General features: G+C 27.9%; 1 protein-coding gene across 3 annotated transcripts in view; it reads right to left on the bottom strand.

The window, feature by feature from the left end:
• Positions 1-25149, bottom strand: part of LOC142319347 (tudor domain-containing protein 3-like) — an 85860-nt gene that overhangs the window by 21588 nt on the left and 39123 nt on the right. For 2 of the 3 annotated variants that reach the window (XM_075356548.1, XM_075356550.1), the window contains exons 9-11: positions 24568-25059; positions 9957-10162; positions 5766-5876 (exon numbers count right to left, since the gene is read on the bottom strand). In XM_075356548.1, coding sequence (XP_075212663.1) covers positions 5766-5876; positions 9957-10162; positions 24568-25059 — 809 coding nt within the window. Of the gene's footprint in view, positions 1-1980; positions 2109-5765; positions 5877-9956; positions 10163-24567; positions 25060-25149 lie in introns of those variants that run through there. The other variant, XM_075356549.1, reaches the window with a different exon arrangement.

Raw genomic sequence — 25149 nt, 5'->3', positions numbered from 1 at the left:
TACTATGACATATTTTGTTTATGAGTTCATAATAGTTAATACTGAAGGGAATGTCACTTATGTCATTCACATTTGTGGCATTCTGGCTGAGGCTAGACTGAAAGATGTCAATGCCGAGGTATTAAAGAAGACCTTCAATAAAGCCCATAAGGGCTAGGTATGGATGGATGGTATGTAAGGTCTACAGAGCAAGGATAACCTACCCAACTTGAGACACAGGATTAAAGCAATTGCTGTATCAATTACTCCAAACTTGCTGATAAAGTATGGGATGAACTCTCCTATCGGCTAGACATGTGCCATGTGACAAATGGTGCTCACATTAAACAATTACAGAAAAAACTGTTAGAGTTGCTCTCTCATTTCATGTATAATTTATCAATGTAAGTAAAACTTAATAAATATTACATTTAAAACCCTGATATTAATTTTGAAACACATGGTACAATAAATTTTAAAATCACACCATTCTATAAAAAAATGTTCAAAATGCTTCCCCTCTGCAGATTAAGATGCCAACCTAAGTAACATTCATTTATAAATTGTGTTAGGTTTGGTGGTGTACATGAAGATTTGTCAATTATATGATCTAGAAATATTTTATTTAAAATTTGCTTTGCTCCTAGCCTAATAGTCAGTTATTTTAACTAAACGTTTAAGTAACTTAAAGATTTGAAATTAATTTTTTTAATATGTAGATAATTTTACGTCAGATAAAAAATAACTTTTATTGTTACATTACTAGTAAAATATAACACAATTTTTTTGTTGTAAAATCTTTATCCTCATTTGTAACACCACCATTATAAGAATACAATACAGTCTAAGAAATCAAATGTCAATAAACTATTACTTTTGGTTATTAAAATGTTAACTCTTAGTAATAAACAACAAGAAATTTTCAGTTATTACAATATTTTCTTAATTTACAAGAAAAACTATTGTTATATTGTACCTGCTCATCAATTTTTTCCAAGGTATTTTTTAATAAATAATCAAACTAGGGCTTAAAATTATGTAGACTGTTTCCTTTGCCCAACAAAGAGACTGTTTATTTAAACAATTTTATCTAATAAGTAACTAAGAAACTACTGAATGATCTTACTCTTTAAATAGAGACTAAAAACATTTAGCACACTGAATATTAATAGTGCTTTAAAAATGTGATTTATTCTGTTAGTACTAAGTACTTAAATTAACTTACTAAAATATAGTAAGACAATTACTTGCTAGCTCTTTAAAGAATAGTCCTGTCACAACCTGTTTGAATATGGAAAAATGAAAAATAATTAACCCTTTTTTTGGTTTAGCAGAAACTAATGAGACAGTAAATTTAACACTACACTTACTTCTTACATCAAGCATAGACACACATTGAAGTGTAATGAACATACATTATCCAAAGACTACTTATTTTGTAGTTTTTTAAGCATTGTTTGTGAGTTTTTCAACTTCATAGATAAAATAATGATTAAAATAATATTATGACAGAAATTCGTAAAATTCAAGATGCTTTTCATTTTTATGGGTTTTTAATTAATGTGCAATTATTTTGTCTCATTTCTCAAAATACCAAGAAAGTTGTAATGTAAAAGTTATAAGTTACTGTAATAATTCTTGATCATTGTCTGCAGCGGGTAGAAGATCAACTTGTATTGAAATTTGACAGTTTGAGTTTCTGTGTAATTCAGGAAGTTATGGGTCAATAAAACATTTTTTTTGAATATACAGAACTAAATTGGAAAACATATCCTAATGATTTCACAGGTATAGCTATAAGAAAACTGTCAGAAATACTTGACAGATATTCTACTGTATTAGTTATTCTGACTGTTAAGAATTTTATAGCATCAATAAATTTAAAATGTCATAAATGGCAACTTTAAAATCTTTTGTCACATATCTAATGTGATTAAATTTTAGTGCATTGTAAATTTTAGATTAGTCATTTATTTTCATAGTTATTGTTATATAACACATTTTAATTTAAAGAAAATAACAAACATTTGCATTCAAATTTTTAAGTGAAAGGAAAAGTATCAATCGTTGGTTTTATAACAGAAGTTATTCATTTAAAATTTACTGTTTTCAATCGCTCTTGTTATCCTCTGAAAAGAATAAAATAGAATTTCTATAAATTACATACCCTGATCTATTATTCAATTAAAAAAATAATCGTTCTATGCAATATTCCACTGTGATTTCATGAAGACATCATACATAACTCAGTTATTGAATTTAATTATTAAAATATTTTACGAAGTAGTTTAATTATAATAACAAAACATTACAGTATAAAAAAGATCATTTTTAAAGTCAAAATAAACATATAACAATATAAATAAAGTATAAAAAATTACTAATAAGCAAGACACAAATTATAATGTAATAATAAGATACCTAGGGAAAAGAATTACAATCAAATATGATGCATATATGAATCCATTAAAACCAAGCGAAAAGTGTTATAAATAAACTTCAAGTAATTAACAAAAGAAACATAAAAAAAATTATACATTATAAATTTATATATAATCAATAATTATATTAATTATTGTTAAGGTAATAGTTACTATTATATTTTCTGCTAAGATCACTATAGTTTCTATGTTTAGTACTGCTTATCTTTGTTAGTTTCATTCTTTCATCTCTTGATGATGCATTTCAAAACCACTCCATTGTCAAAACTTATTATATTGATACTCCAAGTGTCTGTTGTACTCTGTACTCTTACATACTGTACTCAGAGTATCAGTACAGTAAGTTTTAACAATGGAGTGGTTCTGAAACGCATCAACAAGAAATAAAGAATGAAGCTATGAAAGGGGTAAGCATTAGTAAACATAGAAAAAATAATATATTTCAGTTACACAGTCATATCATAGCAAATGTATTAGTAACTCAAAATAAGTTTGGTTACAAATTTCTTCCTTTCAGTTACTCCTCATCTACAGCTTATTAATAAATTCTCTCTTAAGAAACTATAGCCAATATTCAACTCTAGCAGATTATTAGTTACCACCTTTCTATAAGCAGCAAGTAATCCCTCTATTTTTTTGTCTTATACAAAGTACATGACAGTAAGAGGTTTATTGATAAATTAAAACGATTATCTCAACATGTAGTCTTGATATTCTCTTCATGCAATTAAACTCCAATTTTTTAGAACAAACCAACTGGATTCAAATTTTCAACCTGTTTTTAACAGACTTTATTCAGATCTTTTACATTTTTGTCTCAGTCATACTACCATAACTGGATTTTGTTTAATCTGATTGATTAAACAATTCTATTTGTGCATCCTGTTAGATAATGATTACCTGTAATGAAATTCATTAATCCTCTCTGAATTTCTAATCTTAACTGACCAGTAATACAGTTTAAAAACTTTTGACTGCCTCTGATTTCTGCATAATCCTTTCCAATTCTACTAATACTCTCTCTAAAGGAGTTTAAGACTAAGTTTAACATCTATTTTCTCATAAATATCATATTTAGCACTCAAAACACCAATAAAATAATTAATACAATCAATTTTTGGTTTGTTAATAGCATATCTACGCTCAATAGCAAACCAACTTTTTTTATACTCAAGTCATTTGACTGATAATATCATTTTCATTCCACCAAAGTTATAAAAGTTAATAAACAGTTAGCATAGACAACAGATTCTTTTACATTCAGGGTGAATTCATAATAATGGCTATAATTTTTCATATTAAATTATAGACAAGAGAACACAAACAGTTAATGTCCTATAAACACTCTCAAGGCCAATGTAGAGATCAAGACCAGTACAATTATTAATCTCATGTTGCACTGTTCTGTTCCTACATCGCAAGTAATCATGAAGAATCGTATTTCATGTTTTCTATTTTTATTTAAGTCTATTTTTTTTTAATTTTATGAAGCAGACTAATTTGTATTTTAAAAAAAGGCATTCCTTATCTTAATTTGGTTGTGGCCAGTAAATGTTACAGATATGAAACGGGTCTTTTTATCCTTACTGTAACATTATTTTTTAAATAAAGGATTATATTAAATGTTTATTAAAATATACTGGAAAAAAAAGTGTCCAAAAATTGTTTCCAAGAAAATAAAAATGTTACACTTGATCCTATTAGCAATCAATTGCTAAATTACCAAAATCAATAGATACGAAGAAAAAATGTATAAAAATGATAATTACGAAGTAATATAATAAATGAACAAATAAATACTTTTCTGAAATGAGTGAAAACTTATAAAATGAGTGTTTTACCTGAATTTATAAAATATTTGGCTTTATAAGAAACACTTTCTTAAAAAAAAAAGTAAGAAGCATCATTTTGGGCAATTCCATTACAAAGAATACAATTACCTTAAAAACAGTATAAACCACTAAAAACCTCAACTTAACACATGCCCCTAACATAGGATTAGACAACATAATTTATTTCATAAAAAAACCAAATTTATTTCATGAGCCTGACACTGATCAAAGAGATATCCCCTTCCCTGAACAAAATTTAAAAGAAGGGATAACCATTTAATGTTCCACTTGATAACCATTTATTGATAAGAAATTTTTATGGAAAAATTTTGAATAAAATGTTAAAAGGCAATTGGATATTTTATTCAAAAATAAGTTTTCAAATAACTTCACTAAGTAAAAATAACTTTTTTATATGATTTTCTGCAGTATCTATATATAACGAATGATACAGTTGAATATAGAGAATATTTCAATAATGAGAAATATATTTTTTGCAAACTTTTATCTTTAATTCTATATGGTTTTTAAAGGCATTTTTAAATCTTTTTAGTAATGAAAAAAAAGAAAAAAGATGTAAATTTTTTTTTTAACTTTAAATAATTAAATACGTGTTTATTTGATTCTGGATTATGATTTTGAGTATTTTGTTTCTGGTGGTTATTGGATATTTTAGATTGATCGAATTCTATTTGATAAGCTTATTGTTAGATCAATATTTGTTGTTTAACAGCAAATACATCTCTTATAAAAGCTTACCCTTATTTTAATGGTCCTCTTAAAACACGTTTTAAAGCATTTTCTAATAAAGAAACACCTAAGAGATTTATGAAAAATTTCTGATCTATAAGAGTAAAATAAATTATGGCAGTAAAGCTTTTAATAACAACATTTCATAATACTTTCATATTACTTTTTAAATCATGCAGAGTCATCATTGGTGGGTTGCAATGTTTGACTCCACTGGGTAAATTTATAGGGGCAATAAAACTAAGATGAAAAAGATATCCTATTGATATGTACAATTATCCCAACCAATAACAAGAAGAAAATCAAATCATAAACTTAAAAATAGAAAACGCTAGTCTAATGAGGCACTCTAAATTCTATTATGCGTTTTAAAAAAGAATAATAAAAAAACATCAAGTAAGGGAAAATACATAGTTGTTAATCATGACATAGATATCTAGAGCAATGAAGGTTAAGCCCTGAGATAATTAATATCTAATGAATGAATGTGTACCTACAGAGAATGAACGAAGTTGGGAGACAGCCCAACCCATAACATTACAAAAACACTTGTCACAAATTAACACATTATAACTAACATAGAAAATAATTTGCAAATTGTAGAAATAAATTATAATCAATGAAGAAGAAAAATATTTTAAATAGTTTTTATATTAATAAATTTAAAAAAGATTAAATTATTAAAGATTAATTATTTTAAAAAGATTAAATTAGATTTAAATAGATTTAAATTATCAGTTAAAAAGAAAAATTCTATACAAACCTCAGCAATAGGAATACAGTCATCCTGTAGAACTTCCTCAAAGTTTCCATATTCAAGAAACCTCACTACACAAGTCTTTTTAGACAAGCCAGTAACTTCAGCATTATAGTACTGTAACAATAAAACATATGCATTCTTTTTAAATAGTAGCTTTCAACACAAATAATTTTTAACTACATACATGTTAAACCATAAATGAGAAGTAAATCCAGTAATGTACAATTAAGTTCTCAATAAGTAATGCTAAAAACATGAAACTACTAAACTCCCAAATTGCTTACTAACTAATTAAGAAAATCATAAGTAGAAAACTTTCAATATTATTTTACAAAAAAACTTAAATTTTAATTTTTAGCAGTACATTATGGTATAGCCAATAATATTATGCAACAGAGTATATGTACAAGCCAATGTTTCTCTAGGTACCAGGTCTTATGTTATTACAGAAGTAGCTGGGGTAACCCTCGACCAAAATATTTCAAAAAAGTTTTCTTATAAACTTTCTTGCTTTTTCTGGATTTTTACTGGTTGAAGGTGTGCGAGACTCTTCTTTGTCCTCAACTAATTTACAGCCATTTACAAAATGAATATAGCACTCTTTAATATGTATAACACTATAACTCCATTTTATATTTTTAAATAATTCTGTATATTACAGATTTTAAGACAAAATTTAAAAGATATACTTTAATCAATCTGCTTTAATGTTTTCATTCAAAAAAAGAACACAAATTAATGTAGTAAACACATCTGAGTATCACAGCGACTACAAAATATACTGGACTCATACACTCACTACAGAACAAGAGGGTGCACAATAAAAGTCCCTATCACATAATACAACTAGTTTGTGTTGAAAAAAATAGGATCTGATACTTTTTGATCACACATTGCACAGAAACAGACATTCTGATTAATGTATAACTAAAGTATTGATACATATTTCAAGTAGAACCTTATGATTTAAAAAAGTGTGAAAAAAATTAAAATAAAAAAGTCAAAATTAAATTTCACATTAAAGCACATGAAAACAAAAATGTTTACTTGAAGAAGAATATGTAACCTCAACCAATGTTTCACAGCAGTAGCATAGGTATTTAATTTCACTACACCAATAATTGGAACCATCAGTTTGTGGAGTCAATGCAAACAATCTGCAATTATATTATTAATAATGCCTGTCTTATTAGATAAAGAAGTCAAATTATAAGATTATATCAAAAAGATTGAAAACAAAATGACAGATTTTTATGTTTCACACTTATAACACTTTCCAGATTATAATGATATGTTTCTTCATTCTCATGAATAACTTTAATAACAAAGCTTTAATGAAACAACAAACATGCCACTTTTTTGCAAAAAACAAATAATGCCATGTTTATTTATAAGTTAAAATTTTTTACAATTATAAACAATAAAAAAATAATGTATAAAATTAATTCATTATTTAAACCTTAACTAAAATAAATAAAATTTCAAAATAACACTGAAAGGACTTAAATTTTTAAATTTTTAAATTATTTTCATTAAAAAAAAATAATAAACTAAAGGAATCAAATAAAAAAAACATTGTTTGATCTTCAATGTTTCTGTTTCAAATTAAATATATATCAAAACAAATACTAATTACCAAAACCAATATAAAATAAAGTAATAACACTTAACAGTGATACTCACTATCACTGTAAAATTATTTTTAAAAAACAAAATAAAAAAGGCATTTAAATTTCTAAAATATTTATTTTCTTCTTTGATTATAATTTACTTATTTTTCATATTAGGAGAATAAACAGACAACACCATAACACACGGAACTCAATAGAAGAAGAATTCAACAAAACACAGTCTAAAGACTACTAGATAACCTTCAAAATTATGAACCCCTAACCCTACTAATAAAGAATGAAAACAGTAAACTGCCCATAACAATAAAGAAAACGCGGAAATCTTAGCTAAATATTTCAATAAACTCCTAAAAATTGCGAAGAACTGACAGAATTCTTAAACTTCAACACCAATACCTCAATAACAATACCACCAGAAAACATCAACCCTCCCACAATAAAAGACATCTAACAAGCACTGGGTGAGATGAAGAATTACAAAGCAGCAGGAGAAGATCAGACTTTTGTAGAGATCTGGAAACATGCAGAAAGATCAGCAAAAATTGCCCTTTATCAGCAGTTTGTCAACATCTGGATCTAAGAAGAACTACCAGAACACTGGATAACAGCCCTCATCCATCCTCTATACAAAAGGGAACAAAACAGACCCTAACAATTACAGAGGAATCTAACTCCTAGATACAACATGCAAAATTCTTTCAAGAATCATCCTCAACAAGATTGGTCCACAACTCGAGAAAGAACTAGTAGAATACTAGGAATGTTTCAGACCCTGGAAGAGCTGTCCAGACCAGATCATGAGTCTCAAGCTAATAATGGATTACAACAGGAAAAGAAATAGACATGGTGATAACATTTGTAGATTTCAAGAAACCTTATGACTGCATCTGTAGAGAATTCCTACTAAAAATTTTACGATACCTCGAACTACATATCAAATTAATAAACATGATAAAACTGACCCTCACAAACACTAAGTCAAAAGAAAAATTCAAATGCGAGCTCTCAGAACCTATTGAGATCAAATCAGAACTGTACCAAAGCGATGGGCTCTCATCTCTATTAATCGACTGCGCTGTAGAAATGGTAATGAGAGAATGGCTCAAAACTGCTCCCAAAAGTAAAAATAGGCCGAAAAATCAAAACAAACTTTCTTAGTTTCACTGATGACTTGGCAGGGATAGCAAACAACATCGATGAAGCTGAAACACAGAACTTCAAACACTGCAAATAAAACTAGCCTCAAAATTTCATTTAAAAAGACAGAAATTATGCCCCTAAGACCAACACAATTAAAAGAAGTAAACATAAACAGTAATGAAATCAAAGCAGTAACGTAATTAACAGAAAGTAATTTAAATACCTGAAAGAAATAGTAACAAACAACCTAAATGAAAAACCTTGATCCAAATAACAAAAAACTAAGTAGCTAAAGCTCAAAAATTAACCTGGTAAACTTACAGTAAAAAATCCCTATCAATAAACACAAAAATAAGACTACAACAAAGTTATAAAACCAGAAGCCACTTACGCAACAGAAACACTATTCCACCTGAACGAATAATCAGACAGACAGACTCCAGAAAATTGAAAGAAGAATTGTAAGAATATGCATCAATAAAAAATACCAGAAAGACAAGCAATGGTAGATTGTACCCAACAAAGTCGTGAACAAAGAGTTAGAACCCATCACTGACACCATGCTTAAGAGGAGACTAGACTTCTTTGACGTATCATGTGGGTGCAAGATTCAAGACTTCTGAAACAGCTAGTACAGTACAATCTTCACTCAAAAAACACCAACAAATAATGCAGATGAATCAGAGAAATAAAAAAGGATCTGAAGAACATTGGCCTTGGACCAGTAGACAACAAAGATAAGATTAAAATTAAACAAGATAATCAAGAACAAAAACACTCGCTTCACACTCACAAGAAAAAACACAAAATTCAAACATTTTCAACTTCACACTCACAAGAAAAAACACAAAATTCAAACATTTTCAACAACAGAAAGGGCAGAAAGATTGAATGTAAGAAAAAGTATTGGGAGGACCACAAGGCCCAAACAGTCCCATCAAATAAACATGGATAACAAATTGACTAAAGTGATCCTATGTAATCACAAAATATTATATATATATATTTATTGATTATTACTATTTATACAATGGGTCTTCCAGGGCTCCACTTAAGTGCAGGCCCCTGGCTTTCCTTGACAAGAAATCCATGATATCATATCCGTGATATGATCAGAGGTGAGAGCAATACCAGCTAACTTGGACTGCAGGTGAACTCTTTTACAGGTCAGGCTTTAAACAAAAAAGGATGGGCTAAGGGAAACCCACAACCGCAAAGTGAGCGAGTTCTGTCAATCATTGTTAATGACATAATTTTACAAAAATATATGAAACACCATACAGATAAGTGTTGGGAAGTCATTGTACATTACTTTAGAAGAATAGTGTGCATCAATCATATTAATTGATGGAAAAATTAAAGAAAATAAATATATTTTAATATAATGCTTCCTAAACATAAAAATAAGCAAAATTTTGCTTACCATATTATCTTCCCAGTACTTTGCCATGCATTTATCACCGACTTTCCACTGCCATGTAGAATTATGTTCACCACTTAGTATGCCTTTACCTCCACCAGCTGTATATTGTGCTGATGAAGGCGGATGAGAAGTAACTGTACTTGGATGCTGATGGACAGGATGCTGAGCTTGACTACTACTATTAAATCCTGCAGGAGGATAATAACCTGGAACAGAAATGAAAATCAAAATATATATATATATATATATATATATATAAAACCTGTGTCCTAATCGGCATGCACGTAAGACCAGTATACAAGTACAGACATACTTTAAACATGTGTAGGTGATTAGTGGGAAAGTGAGAAAAGGGGAGATAATGAAAGTTACGAGAATCTCTGTTTATAAGGGCTTTGCAGAATCTGTCCTAAAATAATGATAAATTGAGAGACATTTTATAACAGCAGCTTATTATGTTTTTTTTTTTTTTTAAGAACATTTCAAACTAAGAACTTTTAATCTATAGTACTTTTTATTTCCTTGTACGAAGTAAAGAAAGTATTGTGATTGCAAAAAATTTATGTTTCCAGATAACATATAAGAATATAACATCATATAACATATAAGATAGAAAATGGAAAATATCCATTTTAACCATCCCTGAAGCCATTTTGACTAGTTTTGGTGTGACATGTGTGTGTATGTATTCATTTATGTATATATGTATGTATGTAATCTCACATAACTCAAAAACGATTAGCCATAGGATGTTCAAATTTTAGATTTAGGACTGTTGTAACATTTAGTTGTGCACCTCCCCACCCTTTTGATTGCAATCAACTGAACCAAAAGTGACAAAAAGCCCAAAACCCAATTTTTTTTTGGATTTTGTGCTTTTTCTTAACTGCAGAAATAAGCCCTCATTGAGAGCTTTTCAATGATATATATCCTAAATGGTGCTTATTTTTATTGGTTCCAGTTATAGCCAAATAAAATTTAATTAATGAAATATTTGGATTTTAGGGGAAGGCACATCAGTTCAAATCAGACTCTTCTTTTTCCTGTTTAGCCTCCAGTAACTACCGTTTAGATAATACTTCAGAGGATGAATGAGGATGATATGTATGAGTGTAAATGAAGTGTAGTCTTGTACATTCTCAGTTCGAGCATTTCTGAGATATGTGGTTAATTGAAACCCAACCACCAAAGAACACCAGCATCCATGATCTAGTATTCAAATCCGTGTAAAAATAACTGGCTTTACTAGGACTTGAATGCTGGAACCTCGACTTCCAAATCAGCCAATTTGGGAAGACGCGTTCACCACTAGACCAACCCGATGGTTGTGAATCAGACATATATCCTTTCTTTTTTTTAACTTTTTTTTTTAAATTTAAATATATTGATTTATTAATAATTATTAACCTCTCATTGTAGAAAAAGTTTTACGATAATAATTCAATGACAAAAAAAAAAGAAAATATGAAAAAATATCAGAAGTTTTTAATGAAATAAAATTTTATGTACTTTGCATTTTAAAAAATGTGTAAATTTAATTTAATAGGTGTACAAGTTAGGCAGGCATATGTTGTCTACATCAGATCTTTTAATAAGTTATTTTACCTTTTCTATCGCTCTCAGTTTTACAGAAATTGTACATTAAAGGTGTACAAAAAAAGTTAATACAACTAATGTTTTGGGATGTCATACACTTCCATTAAAACTTCTTAGCAGATGCTCTACTTTTGTAGGTAGTTTCAGGTACATATCGAATTAAGCAAGTCCAATCATATTAAGCTAGCATATTAACATTCAATTCACCTTTTTAATGGTTTTCCAACAGTGAAATATCTTGGTGGGAAGAAATCCAGATGTGAAAACATGAAATGGACTTATAGTGACATATTACATCCCATATTTCTGCATGAATTTATGAGATTACCTACAATATCTTGGAATTTTGTGATTTATGGACACTCAAAAAATTTATGCAAATGTCCTTAAACACTGCCTAAGCAGTTAGTTCTACATTAGTCAACAAAGAGTTTTCACGTTCTCTTCAATAGAAGTATGAAGTCATGATATGTGATGTTTGTGTTACGATTTAAGTTATTGTTTCATGGTAAATAACTGATAAAAGAGTTAAAAATATGTGCTGAGCACATAAATAAAATCATATAAAATAAAAATCATATGTATTAATCTTGCATCAACTATTTTAAAAATTTTAATTTTGGTTTTTTCAAAACTGTAGGATGATCAAAAAATTGTGACTTCAGATTCATTTTCAGCATTAAAAAACAGATTGTTATCATGAATTAATTACATGTTCAGAAACAAAATTTGTGTTTGTCAGTGTTATGTATCAGATGGACGTTTTTACAATATTAATTACACATTTCTAAAAGTAATAATTACAATTTACTGTATTGATTTCAATCTCTGCATTTCATTAAATATTAAATTAAAACTGAAAAACTAATAATATTATTAATAAATATCACTAACTGAACATTTATTATTTAAATAAATTATATTTTAACATAAGTACAAAATTCTATACTTTACTGTATGTTTTGAATTGTTATAAAATTTTCCAAAATAACAAAATTATATAAATGAGGAATTCTATATCAGCCTTTGGAAATAGTTAACAATTCGCCTAATAATTTGCAATTTCAACACTGTTATTTTATTATCCATATTTTTTTAAATGGCTGAGACTAAAAGTAAAATATGAATTACTTTTAAGGTATTGCATAACAATAATGTAAAGTGAAAAATTCTAGTGCAATTTTATGTAAATTGAATTCTATTGTATTTGTAAAAATGAATTGCAGGCTATGACCATACATTTTGTCCATACATACATAGATATACTTCAAACCAGAATTCATAATTATGTCCCACTAACAACTGATTTATTTGAAATTTACAGAAAAATGTAAAAACAAAAAAATATGTATTTAATCAGAAGGGGAAAATTATTAAGAATTTACTGACTGAAACAAAAAATTAATTTATGAAAAAATGGTTATTGCAGATCTACAACAATGGAAGGTTAAAAAATAATTTTAACAAATTAAAATTAATTAACATTATATTAAATGATCATAAGAAAAATAAAAATTATTTAGAAAATAAAGAAGCAGAATTGAAAATAATGTAGGCCATATTGCAAAATACATTAAATAAAACTAACTTCAGATATAAGGAAAGTGTAAAACTGATTTAATCCTGAAAAATACCATTCTTAATCTAATCAACAATATACAAATCAACAGCATGAAAGATCTGTTGAACTGGATGTAATCCTTCAAAAGATTATTACAATATATCAGATGTATATAATTACCACATAAAATTGAGTGGTATCTCAACAAAAGAGAAATAAATACACTAGATGAGTGACAATTAGAATTAATCTTTTAAATGCTTATTCAATCAGTCTCACAAGATATTTATAATGGGAAGCTACCACATAAAAAATTTGACGTTTTTAAGTGACAAAATATAGTCTGCTTAACTTTTTGGAACTGCAAAACCCAGTAGGGTATCTCAGTGAGTTTAATAGGAAACTCATTAAGCTTATTCTCTACCATCAAAAATTTTTTTTAAATCTGATAAAGTGATTTTGTTTACAGGAACTAAAGATTACTGCTTCAGTGACCGTAAACTACAGACAGGTTCTTGAACTGCATCAAAGAAATGTTACTCTTTTAAATGCGTGACATGTTTCAATATGTCTGTACCTTAACATAAAAACAACAATATATTGCACCAAAATATGTCTTTCATAATGGGTGATTTTAATTTTAATTTATTAGCAAGAAGTAGACAAATTTATTAGTTTAAGAACACTTTAAAAATTTTTAATTTTTTTGTTTCTTAATGCCACCTAGATGACTAAGCAACCAGGATCCATTTGTTCTGTAACTTGCAATGATAACATATCAATAGATAAAACCATAATCTTTGGAAAATTTAAGCAACATGAGTAGGTTTTCTGATCACATGGTTCAATTCCTTTTTATTGAAGATATTAAATCTGTGATAAACTGAATTATTAAGAGGTTTAAGTAATGGCAGAATGAAAATAATTTTGTTTTTTTCAAGATCCCTCTTTCAAAAAGTATTTAATGTTATTTTGTAGCAAGGAAAGCTTTGAATGATCCCGTGATTACAAAAACAATTTTTGAATTTTTTTTAATGAAAGTCAGGATAGCAACTTCCATGAGCTGTATGAATAAACATATAAATTACATTAATTTAAATTTCCAGGTGTTAGGTTTAGCATTAAAGTAAACACATACCCAAATACACTTTCCTCTGATGATATTTTTATGCCTTTTTTTTTATTTTTAATAAAAATTCTCAGTCTTTAATAAGAATGCATTTCTCCCCATCTTTTGACACACTTAAAAAAATCCATCCTTTTATATATCTGCTGAAAGTATGCATTCTTTTATCCATATTTTTTTTATTTTGGAAACTACCAGAACAATCATATCATAAACTTCAACCTATTAGAAGAAAGGCTAATTCAATATTATCAATTTTGTACATCAAACTTTTTACATTTAAATTAAGTATTTTAGTATTTTTAATATTAGTTATACCATTCAGTAAATTACCATCATCCATCATAATCACTTTTATTACTGTCATCATTATTTTTATTATCACTGCCACTATTAGCATTACAGTCAAAATCACCATTATGCCACAGTCACCACTATTATTAACATTATTGTAATAAGCATTCAACTTATCCACAAATAATTGTTTTAGAAACAGCTGACTTATTAAAAACATTTACAGTTTTTTTCAATAGCAGTTTTTTCTCATTGCCCTTTTGTGTTCATTTAAATTTTGTCTCTTGGGAACTATTGAAATTGCATTTGTTCAAAGGCAACTTTAATCAAACATTGCGTGAATGTTGAGTGGTTACACTAAAGTATGGTGATTCTTAACCCCAAAAAATATCACATTCAATGTCATTGGTGACATTGAGACTTGTTAGACAAGTTTCCTTCATTTTGTGTAAATGTTTTTGTAAAAACTTTTCAAAAAAAAGATTCAAAAGAATGTGTTATGGTAATAAGTTTCAGAATTAAAAAAATCAAAGCTAAGCTGTAGGGGACATACAATTAAGAATGAAACTCAGATTAAAAAATAAAAATCAATTTAGAAACGATTATATTGAGTCAAAAAGAATAGCTGATAACTAACAAATTTTAGTACTTGCACTTTAGTTTGGCACCACATTAACTAATATATAAGTACTTCAATAAGTTACTATAGTCTGTAATCTTGTTATTTGGTATTAGTTAGTAGCTGTTGAGTTATAATTAAGCTTCTATTTGGAAGTGAAACTTGGACGATCGGAATATCTGAGAAGAAAAGATTAGAAGCTTTTGAAATGTGGTGCTATAGGAGAATGTTAAAAATCAGATGGGTGGATAAAGTGACAAATGAAGAGGTATTGCAGCAAATAGATGAAGAAAGAAGCATTTGGAAAAATATAGTTAAAAGAAGAGACAGACTTATAGGCCACATACTAAGGCATCCTGAATAGTCGCTTTAATATTGGAAGGACAGGTAGAAGGGAAACATTTTGTAGGCAGGCAACGTTTAGAATATGTAAAACAAGTTGTTGGGGATGTAGGATGTAGAGGGTATACTGAAATGAAACGACTAGCACTAGATAGGGAATCTTGGAGAGCTGCATCAAACCAGTCAAATGAGTGAAGACAAAAAAAAAAAAGAAGAGTTATAATTATCATTTCAAGTTCTTTTCATTATGAGGACCTTGGATCTATTTACTAATGAAGGTACAATATTAAATTACTTACACAAGAGTTAATATATCTAAACATATTTACAGAACAAACATGAAAGCAGGTGTTTTTTATGTTCAAAAATATTCATTAGTGGTACAATAACCATTTCTATCCATTCCTACGTGAACTGACAACTGGTGATATCATAATTTGAGAATGCCGTTAGTCATAGCCATCTGATTTAATTACTTTTGGGAACATAACTAACGTAAATTACACAGTCTGATTACAAACTGAATATGTCAAAAGGTCAAAAGGCTGAGAAATAGAAAGAAATGACTATATGCATGAAATGTGCAAAATCAATTATCCATGTGGTGGAAGGAAATCAACATTTAGGAAAAACTGTAGACTGATTAATCAATACTCACATGAGAAAAATCATGCAGGACATGTGTATCTATAGGCAATAGATCTCCCCCCCCCCCCCCCAAAAAAAGTAGCTAGATCTTCATAATAAAAACAACATAACATGATAACACAATACCCAACATCAAAATTTAATCAACTATCTTTCAGCTGTAGTAACTAAATGGGTTTCGCTGTAAAAGGTCTTCAGTTATTCCCAACCTTGATGAATGCCATCAAAGCAAATACTAAAGAAAGGACATTATTAATAATCAGATTCATGGTAAATACAATCAAATGAAATTAAAGAAATTAGATTTATCAAATGATGGTGAACACTAAGTATAATTTCTTAGACCCCCCCCCCACCCCAGACAGTTGATCACACCCAAAAGAATTAAGAGGTTATGAGGATATGTGGAATGGTACAATAAAAAACAATACAAGCCTCCCAACATAACTGGATAGTTACTTCATATGACACTATTTGATAGGTGAATTTGATCCATTTCATGCAATAATGTCTGCAGTAAAAGCACTTTTCTCTGAAAATAAATATGTGAGAGTGAAAGGTAAGTACAGAAAGTATTAACAGAATAAGTATTGCAATAACTTAGTGGTAGTGTCTAGCTAATGTGTAAGGGCCAATTTTTTTTTGTAAATCTGTAATTACTGGTTCAGTCAGTAACATAAATTATCAAAAACAAAAGACAGAAAACCTAGACTGTACACAAAAATATTTTAATTTTATCCAGTTGATAACATTATACAACATAATAAAATTAATAACAAATTGTACATTAATAACTACTATACAGATAATAACATTTTCAACCAATTAATATTAAACTGGTCATAAATTCAAGAATGTTCAAAACTGATTAGAAAATGATAACTGCAGAAATGAAATCTAAACAGTGGCTTTATGTGGTGTATCTGTTAATGTCTATGTTTATATATGAATATAAACAAATAGATTAAAAGGAATTACTTTAAATAACAGTTTAAAATTGCAGTCATTATAAGAAAATGATTGGTTTTTAGGTTGGCAGCACTCGTGTAGTCACGATTCAGCAGCATCAATGTTTCCTGTTTCACATATAACAATAATAAAGCTATTTGTTTGCCATCGTGAAAAATGTCGCAGTGAAAAATGTCAGAAATTAAACAGTACATAAATATTAAATTCTGCTTAAAAATCGATCAGGGACATTAACTGCTGCATGAAGAATTAGTAATGAAAAATTTGCCACAGTATTCTCCATAATTATGTGAATAAGCATCAGGTTTATCAACATATTATTCAAAAAATATTGTCTACAGATCACAAAGAGATTCCCATGATTCTGGCAGGAGATCTCCATTACTTTGGGTGATCAACAAAAAAATGTTCTAAGCAAGAACACAACAGGAGATAAGAGATGTTATTTTTTTGTACAATTCAAACAAAATGCTAATCATCAAAGTGAAGATCAACATCATCTTTGCAGTCATAAATTTCACTTGGATAGGAGCACAGGAAAAAATGGAATTTTTTCCCCTACAAATTCATTCCTGATGGCCAGACAGTGAATAATATCCATCAATATCCTTCATCATTTACTAGATGCAGTTAGAAGGAAAAGTCCTAAAAATGGGAAACAAATTGGATTCCTTTGCATGACAATGCACTGGCCTATCAATCCACTCTGATGACAAGAAGCAGCTAAGGACAATATCTCAAAATGGGTTCCCAGAATGTTTCTAAAAATTTTTTAAATATCAGCAAAAGTGTGTAGCTGCCAAAGGAAACTGCTTCTGAAGAAGCGTACTCTTACAACTTTTTCATGTCAGCAGTTTTTGAAAAATAAACTAATTCCAAGAACCTTTTGAGCCTACCTTGTATGTATGCTGTATGTATGTATGTAGTAAACAATGATATTTAAATGTAGAGTAAACAATGAGTGGTTCAAAACACATAAATAACTTGTAAAGTTCTATGTGAAATAACCATAATGAAAATGACATCTTTTACAAAGTCCTAAGGAAGTAAATAATTTATGTAAACCGACAGATTTGGAATACATATGATGTCAGAAAATAGCATCCAAGAAACTGAAGTGTGTGTTAAGAAAGGTAAAGCATAATAAACTAGATCTTATTGATTTTCAAAAATAAATAACCCAAAGTAAAGTTTCTCTACATACTGATGGCATTTGTTAGTAATTATGAAAGCAGACTATGCTATAATGAGAAAAATAAAAAACTGATTACAGAAAAACAGACTAGTACATTACACTAATGTTTTCAATGAAAATGAACAATATAATACTAACATAAGAATTGATAAGAATAGAACAAACTGATTTTCTTCAATAGAAAAAAATTTGTCTACAGATTTAAAAAAATACAATAAAAAACAAAAACAAGTAAAAGTTTCATACAAAACCTTCATATGTAATAAACAAGCATGCCATAAAAATTCATCCACTTTTCTACAGCCTAACAAATATGAAATGAAAACTCATAAAAGTGAGTGTGTATGTATGTGTGTATATATATATATATATATATATATATATATATCTGTGTGTGTCAAATGTCACTAACTGACTAAGAGAACTAAATACCTGTACTCATTAGTGAAGGTATAGCTGAAACATCTTTAAAGGGGAATTCTGGTATCTCAGGCATACCAGCCTCTATCAATTGACGAGAAAAAGCATCATTATTTACATTATTAGTTCTGTAAGTATTCCCTCCCCCTCCTCCATCTCCTCCTCCCCCAGTACCCCCACCACCACCACCTGTACATACAAAAAAAATCTCAAATTATCATTTCACAAAACTTCACAGAATCACATGTTACCTAATATAAATACATTTGCAATTTTAAGCATCTATTTAAGTTAATTTACCCAGCTGGCACAAAGAACTTTAAATTACTTATTCAATATCACCAGTCAGAAAATCACAATGTAAAAAAGTTTCACGCTACAAATTTATTAATTTCTTGATAATACTGATGGTTTTTAAGTATTACTATTTTAAAAAGAACATACACTTATCTTCCACTACATAATGTAAATACCTAAATATCTTTCAATCTCTATCACTTTTTCATTTATTATTTTAAAATTTGTATGTTTAAAATGAGTTCTTAATGGGATAGACTAACAGATATGATAAGTCATTTTGAGAGAAAATTCTGGATGAGATTTCCAATAAAACAGATCTAATAATATAGAAAACTGGTGTTAGGCAATATGAGAGAATAAAATTTTTTCCTCAGCCAGCCAGAAGTTTAGTTTGAATGCTTGTGATATTATCAGAAAGAAAGAAAGACAGATTGCCAGTGGTAATAGGTTAAGTGCTGCACCAGTTGTCTCCAATATTTGACAGAAACTGATGGCAGAGGTCAGCACTTCTTAGCAGAATAATTTGTAAAAGTAAGCATGGTGCAGGAACAGACATTTCATTTATAAACCGGTTCACTAATAACAGAATAAAGAAAATTAAATTATAATATAATTGCAGATGCATAGCCATATCAAAGTTAACACATATTTAACATCTTCATTCATATTTTCATTAAAAAAAAAAACCGTTAAACAGGATTATAAGAAAATGACACAGCTTATTATAATTTAACAAAAATAATTAAAAGTATTTATTAAAGCAATATTAAAACTAAAAGGCAAGAATATAAAAAAAAACTCAAGAACTATAACACTTGCAATTAAAAAATGTTTAATTGTATTTAAATCATAACCAAGAAAGAATACTTGAAATAAGAAATATATAAAATAAATTTAATCTGTGTAAAAAATATTTAAAAAAACCCTGTTATTAAGGAACTGAAATATTTCTGATTAAAACATTTTTTATAATCATAGATTAGTTTAATCATTACTATAATATTTCAATATTATTACACAACCAGCAATCACTTGCAAAAACAAAATATCGCATGTACAGAAATGCCATTTATAAATTAGTAAATAACAGTTCAGTAAACACAAATACTAGATACCATGTTCTTTGGTGGTTGGGTTTCAATTAACCACATATCTCAGGAATAGTCGACCTGACACTGTACAAGACTACAATTTATTTACATTCATACATATCATCCTCTGAATTTATACCTTACGGTGATTCCAGAGACTACACAGAAAAAGAGGTCAGTATACACAGATGAAAAACAAAAAATCCTCAAAATCTATAACACTGCACCAAAATAAGCACAATACACCTTAACAATTGTATTAAAAAGAAAAATCCTCAAGTAACTATTTTTCAGTATTCTCTTTTTCCCCAGAAATGTTGAGTACTTTTTACTGACTAATAAGAATTAAAATTTTTGCTGATCATTAATTTTAATTGATGTTTAAATATTAGTAAGTATAATAAGAGTTTTTGACAGTTATTAAATTTATTACAAATATTTAGAATTATTAAATATTATTAAAATATATAAACACATAACACTTAAAAAAATTATTAAAATAAAATACATTTTTAATGTTTTGAAAGATTAATGGGAAATAATGTTGAAATAAAAATAATAGGAGTACATAGTAACTGGTGAATACTAAAGAAATAATTAATTACAGTTTTTAATAAAATGTTAGAAAATAATTTTAATATTAAAATTAACATAAGAAGAAAATAAACTAGTTTCATATTCAACATTATTCTACTTGAAAATATTTTACTGTATACAAATAATTTTCAAATGCACAGACATAAAAGGTTGACAACTAAATAACACCATGGGGATTATCAGCTAAACATTAAGATCTACCCCAACCATATGGCTACCTATATTGAGCCACATAGCCCTTCCTGATCTCCTTTGTAAGGCACTTCTCTTTCTAGAGTACATATGTATACAAGACAATCCTCAACTTCCCAAAAAACAAGATATAGCTGATCTGAATAAAGATAGACTGCGATCTAGAAGACCACTTATGAGAACTGCCGAGGAGCTGGCTGAATTGGGGTTCAATTTGACAGGTTCCTGGGAACAAAACTAGACTAAGACCTTTCCTCCCCGATACTGGAAACTTCCCTGAATAAGAGTCCCACCTTTGAACAGCCTTGCAGAGTATGGACATCAATCAACAGAATCTGTACTAATTATGGCAGATGTGCAGACTCACTTCATCAATGAGATAAAGTGCTGTCTCCAAGTTGCGACTGTGGATCCAATAAACAAACCATCCACCATATAATCACAGAATGTCCAAATATGGCCTACAGAGGAAACTTCGATGACTTCCTAATGGCAACAGATGCTGCAGTTGAATATGTTTTAAAACTGAACATGATTGTAATTTTAGTATTTATTGTTTGTCTAACCTGGACAATAATTATTCTTCATACTATTTTTATAATTTATAATTTGTATAGTTTTTGTAATTCTCTATCTAAATTTTAAATTTCTATTTTATTTTCTCTATCTTAATATAAATTGTGAAATCATGTGCATGTGCCATACAACAAATAAATAAATTTTCATATGTTCAACTGTAAGGAACAGTTTGAAGTGATTTAATATAAAATGTATATTATTTATTAAAAGAAAAGAAACCATATGTTTATTTATAAGAATTCTTATATAAATAATTAATTTTCATATGAAGAAAAAATGTAGTAATTGACGATTAACTTAAACTAGACTATGCTGAATATTTTATATGTTACGAATCGAATTGTCTAAGTATAGAATTAAATATTCAAGCCTAACCAGGAAAGTACATTAAATGTTTGGATGTTTTAAACATTACGGATTATGTAAAATATATCACTAAATGGAACACTTAACTAGTGCATTCAAATTTCAACAAAGGAACTAAGTTCCAAATGATTAACTTAATTAGCACTTAAAATTAAAGATATGATTACAAAATAATTGGAACTTATTTAGTAATATTGTGTAGAAATAGATATATTTATTATGTGAAAAATATTATATGATAAATTCAACGAAGAAAAATTACTTCAATTTAATAAAGAAAATTATTTAATTAAATTAAAAAAGAATTACAAAGAAAAATTCCTAATGTTAATCTTTATTTAAATCCAGTTCTAGGTATATCCAGTTTAAATCCTACTCCAAATGCTGCTTCTGAAAGGCAAGAAGCATTCAGATCATATTTTCATATATTGTTTTTACAATTTCAAAAAAATATGTGAATATGTATTAGATTGTTTTAATAGTAATGAATTATATAACGTTGTTAACAAATAATAGTTAATACTCAGAAGTATACAGATATAAGTAATTAGGTAAAATTTATTAAAAGATAGATGCTTCTTTTATTTCATTCTAATCAATGTAATTATTAAATAAGAGATATAATAAACGGTTTAGGTTCAATTATAAAGTCAATTACAGGTAATTTAGATACCAATGATTATTAATTATTAAATCAAATAAAGTATAAGCAAAATGATATTATTGATCAAATAAATGATCAATATTCAGTAAATGTAAATAAAATAAATGAATTTAATAGAATTGTTAAAACAGTAGAAGATAATGTTAATGAACCAAGTAGTAAGATATTATTAATAAGTAAGAATATAAACGATTTTATAGAATTGAAAAATAAGTTGTTATTATGAATGAAAATGTTCCTAACTTGCAATCACATTACGAACATTACATCCAAGTATAATGTCAGCAAAAGAGTTATTTGATGAAATATTAAAAATATTCAAATATTATAACAACTTATTATCCGTAGAGCCGAAATTTAATAACATAAGAGAATTCAAAAGTATTTTAAACATTAATTGTAAGATTTTTAATAAAGATATTATATACTCTTCAGAAATGCTGAAGAAGCTAATTATAATTTGTATATGTCAATAGCAATTCCTACAAAAAAAGATTTAGAATGTGTAACTGTAATACCTAAAATAAAATATTTGTTGGGTATCCAAGATTTTTAGATAAAAAATAAACTTAATTTTGAAAGGGTACAGCACTCAGATTTGTTAATTAACTTTAAGACTTTAGAATTAGAAAAGATTGATTTGAATAATTTGTCAGTTATTAAAAAGAATAATATTATTACATGTGAATATATTATTACTTGGATTATTGTACTTAATTTTAAATATTACTGTTATATTGTGTAATAAAATATTTAAAAGACAAACACCTGCACCTGCTAATCAGCAGCCCCTGGATGTTTTATTTGGGGAAGGAGCAGTTATAATACAGTAAACTGCTGGCACATCACATCATAGATAATTGCCACGCACATCTGGCTATCATTAATTTCCTGGAAATCACTATGTTCAGGAATGTATTCCAGCTGCATCCTTTGTTTTAATATCATTTTTATTCAGTACTATTTGAGAACTCTCAATGTACGAATATTTTTCATGTACTCATTTGTTAAATTATTAAAGTCCCAATAATTATTTGCAGTAGCATGTACACCAATTGTAATGATTATAAATTACTGAAGTGTATATTCAATAATAATATATTTTAACTGTTCAAGTAAATGTATATTATTTGTAACATTAAGTCCTTTTTTTAAAGGAGGGCGTCGTTGTGTATTAACATAATAACTTTATACATACAAATTCCACTAAAAAAACAATTGGAGGCACATAAGTACCGAAAACATGAGGTTACAGCTTTATCCAAACATGAAAAAGAAAATAAACAAGTTTTAATTATAAGAAAGTAAAAATTTTAGATTATAATGAAAATAATATTAGGAGATTGATACTTGAAATGATTCATATTAGCAAATGTAAAAGTTTTATTAAAAACAGAACGGACATTAATGGATTAATTGTTATGTGTACTAGTATAATATAATACATTTTATCTGATTTAAATGGAGTGTTAAATGAATTATATAGAGGATTAGATATCATTGTAAAAAAGAATTGCTACTTAGGTATTTGATTTATTATTATTTATCAAATTTCCAGTTTGGCTGAATAATAAGAAAACTGAAGCATATTAACCAGTGTACCATTGTATATGTACCAGTCCAATATTGTTTATCATATGATTAAGTAGGTTTTGTTTTCCAGTTACACTTAAAGAGCTTCAAATTTGAAGCAAAATGTTATAATAGTATTTTTTTGTGTTTATTTTTGTTTTAAATAATAATATTGTAATATTGAAAAATGGTTGTGTTACCACAGGATTTATAAAATAAAATATTTGTTGTCTAAAATATTTGTTGTTTAACAAGTAACAGAAAAGTTTTCATTTATGAAAAAAAATATAAATATCCCATTCTCCATCAAACAATTTTTGTCTTAACTACTTAGTGAATTCCCTGGAAATTGCAATAAGAGGTTTCCTTGATAAGAATTTTCATGTAACAAGACTAAAAGAAAAAACTTCTATTTTTATCTAAAAATATTATCATAGCACAAGATAAAATTAATAAACATACATAAAAGTTAACCCTTACCTGAATTTTCATATCTTCGATTGCTACGGCTATAGTCATTTGTTGTATAAGATGTATGATTTGACTGATGCCTTGAACGATTGAAATTTTCATTATAGTTGCCTTCATCATGAGAATTACGACCAACTCTTGAGTTCATGTAACTCCCTCTCATTGGTACGGAAACAGAAGAGGTATCATATCCACTGAACTCATTATTACTACTGTTATTGTAAGACCAATTCTGGTATGAATTAGATTCTTGATAGCGTTGTTGATTTTGAAATCTAGGAGGTTTTTGATTTTGATTCCGATCATCACGAGAATGCCTTGATTCAGAGCCTGTGTTCTGAGCCCCTCTAGATTTGTTTCCACTGCTATCTTGTCGTGAACCGCCTCTATGACCATGTGATGATGAGTTAAATGTACTTTTTTGGGTTGAGTTTGAATTACTTGAATAGTGATGATGACTATTAGCAGTGTGACTATTATCATGTAATTCAGTTTCCTTTTCTGTAATGAAAATACAAATGAATCAACAATATTACCCCTGTTAATAATATATTTACTATTTCTTTTAACATATCATTACTAGTAATGCAA

This window comes from Lycorma delicatula, chromosome 2 (assembly GCF_047948215.1).
Source record: "Lycorma delicatula isolate Av1 chromosome 2, ASM4794821v1, whole genome shotgun sequence".
Taxonomy (NCBI): Eukaryota; Metazoa; Arthropoda; class Insecta; order Hemiptera; family Fulgoridae; genus Lycorma; species Lycorma delicatula.
This window is presented reverse-complemented; position numbering and strand designations above follow the sequence as displayed.